The sequence below is a fragment of the Pempheris klunzingeri genome, chromosome 19, assembly GCF_042242105.1.
Source record: "Pempheris klunzingeri isolate RE-2024b chromosome 19, fPemKlu1.hap1, whole genome shotgun sequence".
Taxonomy (NCBI): domain Eukaryota; kingdom Metazoa; phylum Chordata; class Actinopteri; order Acropomatiformes; family Pempheridae; genus Pempheris; species Pempheris klunzingeri.
Genome location: NC_092030.1, coordinates 3241515 through 3254623, shown reverse-complemented (window position 1 = coordinate 3254623; position 13109 = coordinate 3241515). Strand labels below are relative to the sequence as shown.

Here is a 13109-nt window from a genome sequence, read left to right as displayed (position 1 = left end):
TTGACAAAGGAGTCAAAGGGAGGCCAGCGTAAAAAGGGGAGTCTTAATGGGAGGATTAGGATCAGGTGTGTCCTGCTGCTCCGCCCCTGCCACACTCCAGCACTGCAACCATGACAGTTACCCTAATGACATGTCAGTGATGCTATCATAATCAGTCCATTGAGCTTAAACTACATCTTTCAGAGCAATTAAACATAAATTGCTGAATAATTAAACATAAATGTTTAAAAGCATAATTTTGTTTTGTGTTTCACCACCATGCAGCACAACCTGGGGGACTTTTTATCATTGTACTATTTTCTGCAACTCCTTCTTTCAATCTCTTCTCTTTCTTTACCTGCCTGCCTGCCTGCCTCTCTCACTAATAAAATCTGTCTCTTCAGACGCTGCAGATGGGTATCAAGCATTTCTCTGGCCTGTTTGTGATGCTCTGTGTGGGCGTGGCCTTATCTCTACTGACCACCATAGCAGAACACATCGTGTACAAGCTGGTGATCCCAAGGGTCAAGGAGCCACGCTTCAAATACTGGTTGCACACTAGCCAGGTACTGAACTCTCTCTCACACACACACACACACACACAAATACACAACACAGTGAAGCACCCTTTCAATCATGGGTTGGTAAAGAACAGCAGGTTCTGGGTATTCGGATTACTTGCCCCAGATGAAAATAGCCATAACAGGATGTAAAAATACCCCATTGCAATCATCTGTGTTGAAAGTCAAAGTCTTAATTTCATTAAGCATAATGTGCACTAGTTCAGTCCATATCTATGTAGACAGTGAAACATTTTGAGGTTGTTCTCTCTTTATCACACATATGCAAAACATGCAGAGCATTTTAATTTTCCAACAAACAGCAGAATATTCATAGAGTGACTGGCAAAATTATTTATCCTGTTTGTAAGGATGTGACAGCTAATGTGTTGCTTGTTTTCCAGAGATTACACCGGGCCCTCAACTCGGTCTTCACCGATGACAAACTACCAACTGTTACCAAGCCTGAAAAGAGGTACCGTCCCTTTCATTGAAGGCTACGCTCAATTACGTTTCAGTTCAGCTGAATAAAAATCACCAGACAAATACATAAGTGTAATATATTCATGCTTAATGTAATGTTTAATTAATTTGGGTTCAGAAAAATCCTATCCCTGACTGATTGAACTGAACATGAACTGAGCCCAGCTGTGACGTAATAATTTATGACCCATTTAGTACATTTTGTTTTAACTTGGGACTGAGGCTCATTAAAACTCTTGTCATGCAAGAGCACATCAGAAACTTGCCACTTTACTCTGACTTAAGGCAGCTCCAAAACTTAAGTATGCTGGCACAACAACAATAGCTAAGTGTCCATCCAACTGTCTCACAAATTCTAACCAAAGTTCCAGATGATTGGCATTAGAAAACTCTAAATAATTTGTGTTAGAACTCCTCCAGAGCTGTCGAGAGCATTTTATTTGAGGAGCTGAAAGTTCAATTCTGTTTCCCTCGGAGAGTCCTGTCAAGTTTATAACTTAAGTTTTTAGTTTTTCTTGCTTATACATCCCATTATATTTGCTGTCACCCATGGACGTGTCAAAGGCGTTAGACATCAGTACAACACAATATTGGTGAAAGAAATGGTGAATGATGTTGCGATGGATGAAAAATCATACTGCATGTTAAGTATGTACTCTGTGGGGGCAGCTGCAGTATCTACGAAGGTAAAAAGAAAAAAAAGTATGCAACTTGAAATGCAGATACTGTGGGATTCAATGTTTTCTGCTGGAGGCCCACTGGCCTGAATGTTCCAACACACCTGATTCAAATGAATCGTTATCAGGCTCCTGCAGAGCTTGATGACAAGCTGATCATTTGAATCAGGTGTGTTGAAGAAGGGAAACATGTAAAAGTTGCAGTGGGCCTCTAGGACCAAGACTGGGAAACACTGGTGAAATTAAAAGGCCTCCAGTCAAACTTAATGTGATGGAAATACTGCATGGTATTCATTTTGTCTCATAATTTTCATCATTTGAGGAATGTTAGAATCATTGGTCCAAACAGATCTGACTTTTCATCTCCCTCTATTTTTCATCCTCACTGGAGCAAAAGCTTCAGTGAATGTTTAAGTCACATGCACTCTGTGTTTAATGATTAACTTTGGTGGGGAGACCATTGCCATTTTTTGGTTGTTTTTTTTTTTTATCTCAAATTGAAAATGCTCAAACAGATTTAAGAAAGATACAATGCCTGTATGTTGTTTCTGTCATTCGTATCAAAAAGCACACAGGAGTTTCTATCAGGAGGCAAAATTTTCCAAACTTAAACAGCCCATTGGCCAAATTGTCCGACTGAGAATAAGTGACACCAATTAACATCCAAGTGGCAGTTAAGGGACCCATTTTTAATCACAAACTAAATAGAATCAGTCTGTTGGAAGCTAATTATCGGTACGGGAAATTGAGGAAATAATCTCCTGCTGACGTCAGAGTATTGTTTGGCGCAGTGGGTGAGAGAGGGAGATTTAGTAAATCATGAAAGCGTGGTCAGTTTCAGGGTCTTTTCAAATATTGTACGGCCCAGATGAGTTACATAAACCTTCACAGTTGTTTTGACAAGCACTACAGTGTGTCATAGCGTAGCCCCCCCTTTATTCACATTTGGCCACTGCACACTTTCTCTCACTGGACCTTCCTCTTTGCAATCAGATAAGCATATCTGATGCAAGCAGAGCAATGTGGGAAATGTTTTACTCTTTTTGAAGGCTTCTAAGGGGAGATCAAAAATAGCCTCAGTGTTTGGCTGAGAAACTGAGTCCCATTTTATCTTTCTCTGTTCAAAAATGCTTCTCGATTTCACATCTATCCCTACTTAGCACCACACACTGAGGGGACACTCAGGTGGAGCACTCAAATGGGGATTAAATACACATAATAATTATGGAGCCAAGGCCATGTGAGGGATGCCTCTGGTAATGAGGATAGATTACCTACTCCGACATAATTACGCTCATTCAATCAAGCTCTTCTGCATGGTGCCTGCACGCTGTCTAAAAGTCAGAAATTATTACTGTCATATTGTCAGTGTCCTACAGAAGCCCTGCATGTCAGAAATGTCTGTTTTGCAAGCACTGCAATGAAAGAGATTAAATTTTATGTGTATGACATGTTCTGCTGTAAATGGTTCCAGCTCAGTTAAAGGAACATTCACTAAAAATCTTCAATCAAAGAAAGAATCTACTATCTACTAGTAAGCTACTACCACTGCATGTACATGCACCAATGTTTCATCAGCATAAAGAGGGCATCATGTAACCGACTGGAGCATATGGATACAATTTAAACTAGCCCAAAACAACAATTTTGCATTTGATTCCTCACTTCTAATGGGATATGGATTTTACCTCAAGAGTTTATTTTTTGTTAAACCAGAGAAACTCTGCAGTGTCGAAATAATCAGACATGGATCGTGCGCTCCTGTTTCAGTCCTGCTGTGTAAATCCGGTATAGCATACCATCACCACAATTTGAGAGGAGTGTAAGAGCTACCGTTTAACAGTCGGAGAAGAGAAAGAAGTGAGGAAGACAAGACTTGAAATTAATGTCTCCCACATTTGCAGAGTGGTCAAGAGGTCATTTCAAGCTGTACAGAGATGCACCCGGGTGTTGGTAGGGATACAATATCTTGCTCAAGGACACTTCAGCCGGATGCATCTCTTTATGGTGCATCTGTGCCCTGCTTGTTAAAGGACAGCCTCCTTCACTGTGTACACTCTGTGCTTATGTCTTGTTGTGACTGCTGGTGGCAGCATCTGTACTGACAGATGGGTTGAGAAATACTGGTCAGTGGTGAAATGTTACAGAAAATAGAGCATTGCTGCAGGTAAACATGAGCTGTCCTTATGTAATGAGCTTCACTGGTTGATCTGAGAGAAAAGTATTTGTGATCATAGGAAGTTGTGAATAGTAACAGGCTTGGATTCTTGTGTTTAACTACTCTGGTTGCAATGATATCTGTAAAGTCACTGCATAAAGAGAAAATCAACATTCATGAAAATGTAAATGAAGGAGAGGACATAACTTAATGAGAGAAATCTGGTGACCGTACAAATAATGTGGGGGAATCTGAGAACTGTAAATGGTATGGGGGAGGAGGGGGTCTTCACGCTCAGCAGTTGTGAAAGCTAAATTATATCTCAGTAAATGATGAGGATAAAACCAGGCTGAGGAGCAGTTGGGACTATTCTCCTAACCTCTTCATTTACAGAAGTTAAAACAAAAGCTCTATTTCTTTTTTAGTTAGAAGTAGAGACACCCTCTGGGACACAATAATGAGCTTTACAGTTCTTACATTTAAAACCTTATATGTGGTTCTTCTTTCAGATGCACATAATCACACACACACACACAGCACAGATACTTAAATATGGAGTGACTGACATTTTAAGGTGAATCACCACCCTGGAAAATAATGATTCCGTGAACAACATCCTTTTAATGCAGAAAAAAAAGAATCCTTTTTTTTTTTTTATTTCAATGCTTCTCATCTGCACACTTGCCAACACTGCATGGAGCACACTTCCCTTTCTGACCTTGATATCATTATTTCTCGTGGGAATTTCTACCAGGCAAAAAGTGAGCTTCATCTTATTTATTCATATCATGAGCACAAAGTGCTTCCAAGATGAATATATATATATAAATAAATAAAAATGAAGAGAATTCCTCAATAGAAGCACAAGCAATGCACACAAATCAAAACTTGTAAAACAGGAGTTATTTTCAGATGAAGGCATAAATGCAAGCCTGTGAAGGTGACCTTAGGGCAGTGATTCTCTAATTTAGTGAGTGCTAATGGCACAAAAGCTCAGCCACCAATTGTTTTCAGGATCAACATTGTGGCAGTTACCAGGGACCTGACCTGAGGGATCACCTGGCTGCTGTGATGTGCAGCAGTATAAATAGTTAGAGAACACCTATGCTATAAAACCTAGCACAGTGAAATTTAATGCCTATAAAGATGCTGAAATTGGGCTGATTATCCTAAGATGTAAGGCTTAAGAGACCTGTGTTAACCACCTGGGAAAATATTTTCTCTTTCATTGCCTCCATGATGTAAGCACAGGTGCCTTGTTGTCAAAAGGCGCATCTATCACATTAAGATGAAATTCTTTTTATGTTATATTCTGATTCGTCATCCTTCAGCCTAAAGTCTCTTGATGTTGGGAGTATCTCATTAGATTCTCCTTGTCACTTTTTTATCACCAGGTGAAAACACCTTTTGATTCCGAGAGTTCTTCAGTTAGGCTTCGATTTATAAGATGGGAATCTCTCTCCTGTATCCTTTTTAATGAAATCATGGTTTTTCAGCTTGCAGGTCTGCTCCAATGGATGTGAAAAGTTTCTGTTGAAGGGAGAAAACCAAATTTTGTTCTTTTCTAAGTCTGACAAGTAAGAGCTATCCTATAAATGACTGCTGGAAACATTGTTGACACAGAGTACAGTATATATTGTATTGGTGCTGTATGTACTGGGTTGTGTTCTTATTTCCAGCCATAGGCAGCACAGAGTGATCTCAGGAGCTTTAAGAGTACTAAAAGTTTCTGTTCATGAAAAGTTTTGTTTAAAGTTTTTTTAATATTTTCCCATAACTGTACTATGATTAAAATCCAACCTGTATCAGCTCACTGCGGTGCCCTTACATGGGATTTCATCCACTAACCCACTGAAACACCTCACAATGTTATTTTCATAAAGCAGACTAAAAAAACAATACTTATTATGTATAAACCAAAAAATAAACATTTCAACAACGACTAAATATTCTGAATTAATTGTCTGAACAGGAGCTGGGTCTGCCTGGAGCAAAACATTCCCATGGTTTGGTGAAGAATAAAAGCCTCCTACAGACACCCACTGGTATTTTCTCTAAATCCAAGATGTAATATCCAGTCATGTATTGCAGGTGCCACTCTGTCCTCTTGCTGTTGTGTGCTGATGCAGTTTAAGAAATGGAGAGGCTTTGGGCAAAGGTCCAAGGTGACTTGATGTGGCAGGAGTTTTTCATGGTCAGTGCCATCAAAAGAATTGATATGTCTGCAAGGAAAACAATGGGTGGCTGTTTTCCTTTTTTAGTTTGTCTTTAATACTCCAATGCAATAGGTCTGACATTCCATTTTTCCCCCTGTGGTTTGTTGTGCATCCACAGTAAATGAAACATGATTCTGCAGGATAAACGAGTTGAGAACAAGGCAGAAAAAAAGCTTTAACTGGACACTGATTGAGGATCACTCTGCTGCTCTACCACTCCCTGGAGCAGCAGTTTAAGCTTGGATTGTCTATCTTTATGTTCCTCCCCCACAGCCACATACCCTGTTGCCCAGGCCCATTCACTGCCGTTTTATATCGTTCCACCAGAGGCCCTTGAACTGCCCCACCCATCTACACACCTGTCACCACTTCCCTCAAATCCTCTGCAGTCATTTGATCTTCCCACTCCTGCACGCTCACTGCCTGCTTCCCATTTTCCCCTAATCAACCTAGTTGTACATGTCCTGGTTCATTTACACCTGGACTCTGTCAATTTGTCTCTGTCTTTGTTTCTCATGCTTTGCTTTCAAGCCTCTGTTACCCTGTATCCTGGAATTTACATCTGCCATAAAGATGCCTACACCTTTTCTCCCATTTGTCTGTGGATTCTTCGTCACTTGTTTTTGACTTACTACCCTCACCAGCAAGACTATTAACCTTCACTCTTACCAATAAATATTTGAACTGTCCCTTTCTGCGTTTGGGTCCTTCAGAGAAGAGTCTGTATGAGAGAATTACAAGCTCTGTCTTTAATACCCTGAAACAATCTTCCATGTCCAATTAAGATCTTGTAATTTAGTATCAAATACAGTGTGAAGGTCACGTAGCTCCAGAGAAGACATTTTACCAACATCCACGCTAAAAGCAAATCATTTCTCAGTTCTAGTAGATCAATAATATCTGTTACGCTCATCTGCTATATGCTTTTTTGATGAAGAAATATTGGATACAGGACCATTGCTCTCACCGTTTATACGTAATTATACTTGGTTTATGTTGGTGTTTACTGGAAATTTTGCCGTTTACAGTCTGTCTGTGGATTCTTTTTCACTTGTTTTTGACTTTCTACCCTCACCAGCAAGACTACTAACCTTCACTCTTGCTAATAAATATTTGAACTGACGTTTTTGGCATTTGGGTCCTTCCCCCACTGCCCTAATTCACTCCTATGACATAGTTTGAACATGATCTTGATGTAGCTGCTGCTAAATGTCATTATTGAGGCCAGAACAGTCAAATAAAGGTTTTGGACCACCATAACACCAGGAGTGGCCTGAATCACTGCAAAATACGATCACCTTTTCTGGGGGAAACCCTGTTTTTCATATGGCAGGACTAGGAAATTGGTCACTATATCTTGTTCAGGGTCTGGCTCTCCCTGAAGTGCAGATTGTCATATAAAACGGCTACAATAATACTGTATGTGCAGCAACAATTCAGCATGTAAACACAGGCATGATAGTATCTATGTTTAAGTACAACATTCAAAGAGAAAAATACCATCTGTTTTAAATGAGATTATGCTGGAAAGATGTGGTCAGTTGATACACAAACTCCCAATATTAGCATTCTTCAGAAGCTACAGAATAGCCACCTTACATTTCTCTGTGTAATTGTCTTCATTCCAGGTGCAATGAGGGAAACAACCAGTCAGCATCTTGGAATCCTGCAGAGTCATCCCACTGCAACAGGCGAAGGGTCCTTCCACAGGAGAAGCAGAACGACCTGGAATGTCCATCTTCCCAGGACCTTCCTCCTCCACCACCCCCATCTCCCCTGCCTCATGCCCATTCTCTTCCCCTACTGGAGAAACACCTGCCCATAGTGACCAACTCTAACGGTCGCTCTGACTTGTTAGGGCGGGGTTTGGGACAAGGACTGGGGCCAGTGCAGGGTTGCTCCGGGCAGGGCACAACATCGGGACAGTGTAGGGGCTTGGGTGTGGGCGACTGTGGCCCCGGTCTGGGGGTGGGCCGGAACCCGCTGGTTCAGGAGCTTTCAGAACTGGAGGGTCAAATCCTCGTAATCAAGCAGCAGCTGCAGTCAGCTATGAGGAGAAAGAGAGAGCTAGAACAGTACCAATCAGAAAACCAGCAAGCAAACCAGACTGCACCAAGTCAATCCACTGCGCACCAGTCTAACCAGTTTGCTCACTACACCCAGTCCCACCAGCAGACTAACCAACACACAAACACGCTCCCAGAGTTCTGAAGCTTTTCTCTCTAGTTCCGCCTCGAGAAACATCAACGTGGGACTAGTTTCCAAAATCTGCGGTGGGTTCTGGAGAAGGATCCTTGTGAATTTTGGTGTTGGAACCTTCACAAATTTCTGAAATCTGAATCCTCCGTTAGGCTCAGGAGTTCCTCTGAACGCTGGACTGAAACGTTCTCCAGGGATCTAATCTTGCTCTGTAACTCCAGTAGAACATTTCCTGACTTCTGGAGTGTGAGATTTACTTAGATGAGAGGCATTGGAAAAAGGTGTACAAGGGACCCTGAATCAAATCTGCTCTCACTTGCTTATTGCTGTCACTGAAGAGCTGTGCAAACCATCCTCTTCTTAACTTCCCTCCCCCCATTTTCTTTACCTCCTTTTTACCTTTCTCTTTCTCCCTTCATTTTTCCTTTTACGTCCATTCCTAATCCTGTTTACTCCTTCCCCTTGTCCCTCTCATCCCTTCCCCCTAAGCCTTGTCTCTTCAAGGGTACAGATTTGCTTGCCATGATGATAATCTTGATCATAGATATGAAGGCTCTTTGGTATTCAAGCTTAATAGGCCAATTCACCTGAGTCTTATGTGGAGTCTCATTGAGAGTGTAAATGACCTGAAGTTGAACCCAGCCAGTTAAGTCTTTATGTCCTCGGGTCTTGCTGAAACCTTGTATCTTTGACGGGGAAGAAAATGAAATGTATCTGCTGGTGATTGGTTGGTCACCACTGATGACCTAATGTTTCTGGCCTTTAACAATGCAATTGATTTTGCATAGGTCATTTTGTTCTAGGGCGCCTTTTTGAGTGTTGGTGGGGCAGTCGTTACGAGTAAAGAATAAAAAAAGATGTAAAGCTTCAGCGAGATACCTCTATGTTCATCAAGAACATCTGGTTGGCATCTTGTGGTGCATTATAGGACAATAGAAAATTCTTATGTTAGGGATCACTGTATAATGTTGTCCTGCACTTCACCGATGCACTTACTTCTAGTTTCTTAAAGAAAACTGCACCTACAAGTCATCATTTAACTTGTCAGAGTTTTACTTCTGGTCTCAAAGTTTTTCTTCTTCATAATGGCTTTCGGAGGCTACAAACAACTGGAGAAGTTATGCATTAAATGGTCATAAATCCAACAGTCTTCAGCTTTTTCAGTCAGGGACAGAAAACAGGACCTTCCTACCCAGCCGGTGCTCTTGTAATCTCGTGACACGACACAGAACTACCTTTCAGTTTTTGGTACAATTCCATTGCTGAATAGTAAACAGGAACAAAGACCACTAGTCGAACTCTGACATCATATTTGAATATGGTGATCATTCACGAATCAGTACACTGAAACAGTCCCTCTGTGATGAGACCTGTTTACTTGCATCTTTTCTGTTTGCGTTTGGATGTGTTCTGTTATTAAAAATGTACCTCTCTTCTTTGCACTTAATTTAGTTGAAGTGTTTTTTCTCCCTGAAATTTTCTAACTACCCTCCACATCAATATACTATTCCCAGTACAAATTAGAAAGGAGAATGTAGGACATGGACAGTCTTTCAGCCTTTCAGCCTTCTGGACTTTAGTTCAGTTTTTAATTATTGTGCCTCCATAACCTTCAAACTGTTACTAATGAGGCTAATGTTTCCACCAACGCACTTAATTAACGGACAACTGACTCAAATTAAGGCCAGAGGTGTGATTATTTCAACAGACCAAATGTTTTATCTAGGACTTAAGGGAGTTTCCAGCTCTTGTAAGAGAGACAGAGATGAAAATTAAACCAGTGGTACAAAACAAGGGATGACATCCGCGTCACACCAATCAAACTGTGCATTGAGGATATATTTGCCAGGTTTTGAGGTATTGAGATTCAGCTCCAGTTACTTATTCCCCTCCATCTGCATATTGTGCATTATGGTAAACAAAACACCCTGCAGCTATATAAATAACCACCCACTCAGAGCTTTGCGGCACACCTCGAAACAATATTGGGTTGTTGCATTATTCTTCATTCATATTGCTAGGGGACAGCAATTTGGGCAGGAGGGTATACTCAGAACAGCCATGGATGACGTTTTATAAACACATGGCACGGTCAAATACAGCCCCATACACACACACACACACACACACACACACAAACAGTGCCTATCTATTTAACCAGTGTGTCTGCAGGGTAAGCGCAGGCTGTCACAGCTGAAATGAATACCTGACAGAGCAAAAGAGCAAGTGCACTGGCTGAGCCGTCAGCTTTCTTTGTGTCCCTGTGTGTGTATGCCTTGCTTTGCGAAGACATAAACATCACTGAAGCTGCTGAAGTCGCAACAGGATGAATCAACAGAAAAACTAAATAAGAGCCTGGTTTTAGAATATCTGTGCTCATTCTAATCACTTGTCTGGGTGGCAAGTGCGGTTGGACAAGGGTGTGGTGTGAGGAGGAAGAGCCTGCTTTACAGGATGTGACATTTGGTACATGGGAAAAGTATAAAGTCATATTCATATTGACTTTTTGGGGGCCTGTCTGAACATAGGTTTACCAGAACATCACGTTTTTCACCTGACTTGTTCTAAGAGGCAACAATATGAGGCATCAAGCCTCTATTTACTGTAGCACAAGCGTCATGGTTAAGTACATATTTGCTTCTACATGTACCAATCAAATGTTAAGAGATACAGTCACATTACACGTCCATCCTGTGAATATTCCCTTCGTCTCCTAATCACTGTGACTGACCATTTGGATGTGTCATTCAATAGAAACACTCACTACATTTACATGCACACTAATATTCAACTATTATTCTGAATATCAGTGTTCTGAATTTGACATGGCTCACATAAACAGCGTATTTAGTTTGGATATTCCACATTTCTCTGAATGCAGTTTTCCAACTAAGGTTTTTATCTACATTATTCTGAGTTTAGGAGCATATTTTGGACATGTATAAAGTGATTGATGCAGTTTTCAACATGAGGCCTTTTGCCTGTTTGTGATTAGCTCTGTGCATTATAAACAAAGCAGCTAGCCAACAGTTTGCAAGGCTAGGCAGAGATGCATGCCTTGACAGAAAGAGAAACACACCTACGTTTAAATATTTTCAAAGTCTTGAATATCAACAGGTTTTGGGATATGCACAAATATCACAATGCTCACCTTTTGGTTGAAGGAACCATAAGCCTGTTTACTGTTGACACTGCCAGACTACCAACAGTAGCATTTGTCTCACAGGCTTTTTATTGTGTGATCACTCTGCTCAATATTCACCTATACCCACATTTGAACAATGGCATCACAGCCTTTTTAAATGCCTATCGTGGGGTAATTTCACTCGACAAAATGGGATCATGTGCAAATCTGCCCATGCCTTTAGGGAGTAGATGAGCCACTGTTAAGGTTCGGGCCAATAAATGTATGCAGCAGAACAATTACTGTTGGTTTGACTGTGAGACTTAGAAAAAAAGGAAGAAACAATGGCAGTAAAAAGAATAAAATCTCTACATTTTCAAATAAACACAAAGACAGACATGTTTCTCACTTCTTCCAGCAAGGTAACTTGATAAATCTGACTGTCAAGATCCTCGTTGTTTTGGCCCACACTGTGAAAAAAACACATTCTAACATAATGAAAAACACAAGAGACCACATTGTTGCTACTGACTATTTAATTTGTGGACAAACCAAGAAAAAAAAATATATGTAGCGTTTCAAATGAAATGCTATTTTTTGTTCTTAAAGAAAAAAAAAGACGATTATAATCACAATGATAATGAGTATAGTTCAGCCATGAATATCTATAAAACATCTTCTCTCTTCATGCTGGGTGTATCTTCCAATGGGAAATGGAGTCACAACATTGCATCACAATCCACTGGTGGGTCAGGGAGGGGGAGGGGTGCCTCAAGGAGGAAAAGTGAAGCAGGAGTCATTAACCTGGTTTCCATTAAAAGGGCTAGCCAGGCCTTAAGTCACTCAGTTTGACTCCAAAGAGCATTTCTGTCCTTTTTTCTTTTTTTTCCATGTATTTTAAACAGATATCATCCATTGGGATTTCAGTTTAAATTTAATTGTAATGCCATAGCAGTGAAATCTTCAGGTAGATCTGGCACAGGCTAGCCCCACTAGACCGCTGTAGAAAAATTCCTATTAACATCACAGTGAATCAGGAAATTGGGGTGAAACACACTTATAGTGAGAATTTCAACCAAATGTATTTCATTTTCATTGTGGATGATAAGACGGCACTCCAAGTGCCAAACCCCATTTTCTGACTCGGAGGATGTCACTGACTCTTCCTTGTCATTTCCTCCAAAGGGGATAGGGGTCATTCCCCAAAACACCTAAACTGATACCAAAACATATCCAGGTTTACAGCAGGCAAACAGGTCCAAATGGATCATAATAGTCATACAGATTGACAAAAATCTTTACAAAATATGACCTGACATGGTCAATTAATGTACAGAAAGAGATAATAAAAAGAAGGTTTCTGTCTTTTTTCTGTACAAATGACAAACATCACAGAACAACAACATCAATATTATTTCCATAGCAGATTTTTCAGACTGAGGGGGATAGATGCGGTGATCGACGAGGCAAGTCACCTGACAGGATGTGATGTAAAACAGAGTGAGTCAGCTGACAGGAAGTGTGCAGGTTTAACACCATCGGTATAGGCTACAGCACTCGCTCATACAAAATGTACAAAACACCGTCCTCTAACTACAAACGACACACCTCAGCGGGAAGAAATGTCTCATGTTTCGAATGGTTTCAAACATCTGGAAAAACAATCTGTGCTTAAGTTTGCCTTGTGAAATTTTTGTCACTGATGCAATCCGT

At 40.6% G+C, this 13109-nt stretch overlaps 1 protein-coding gene across 1 annotated transcript in view; it reads left to right on the top strand.

Annotated features, from left to right (window-relative positions):
* The window catches only part of grin3a (glutamate receptor, ionotropic, N-methyl-D-aspartate 3A), a 37334-nt gene extending 29050 nt beyond the window's left edge, over positions 1 to 8284 (top strand). Inside the window, exons 8-10 of the mRNA XM_070850817.1 lie at positions 384 to 545; positions 944 to 1014; positions 7702 to 8284. Of these exons, the coding sequence (XP_070706918.1) occupies positions 384 to 545; positions 944 to 1014; positions 7702 to 8284 (816 nt within the window). The remainder of the gene's footprint in view (positions 1 to 383; positions 546 to 943; positions 1015 to 7701) is intronic.
* Positions 8285 to 13109: the final 4825 nt, after the last annotated feature.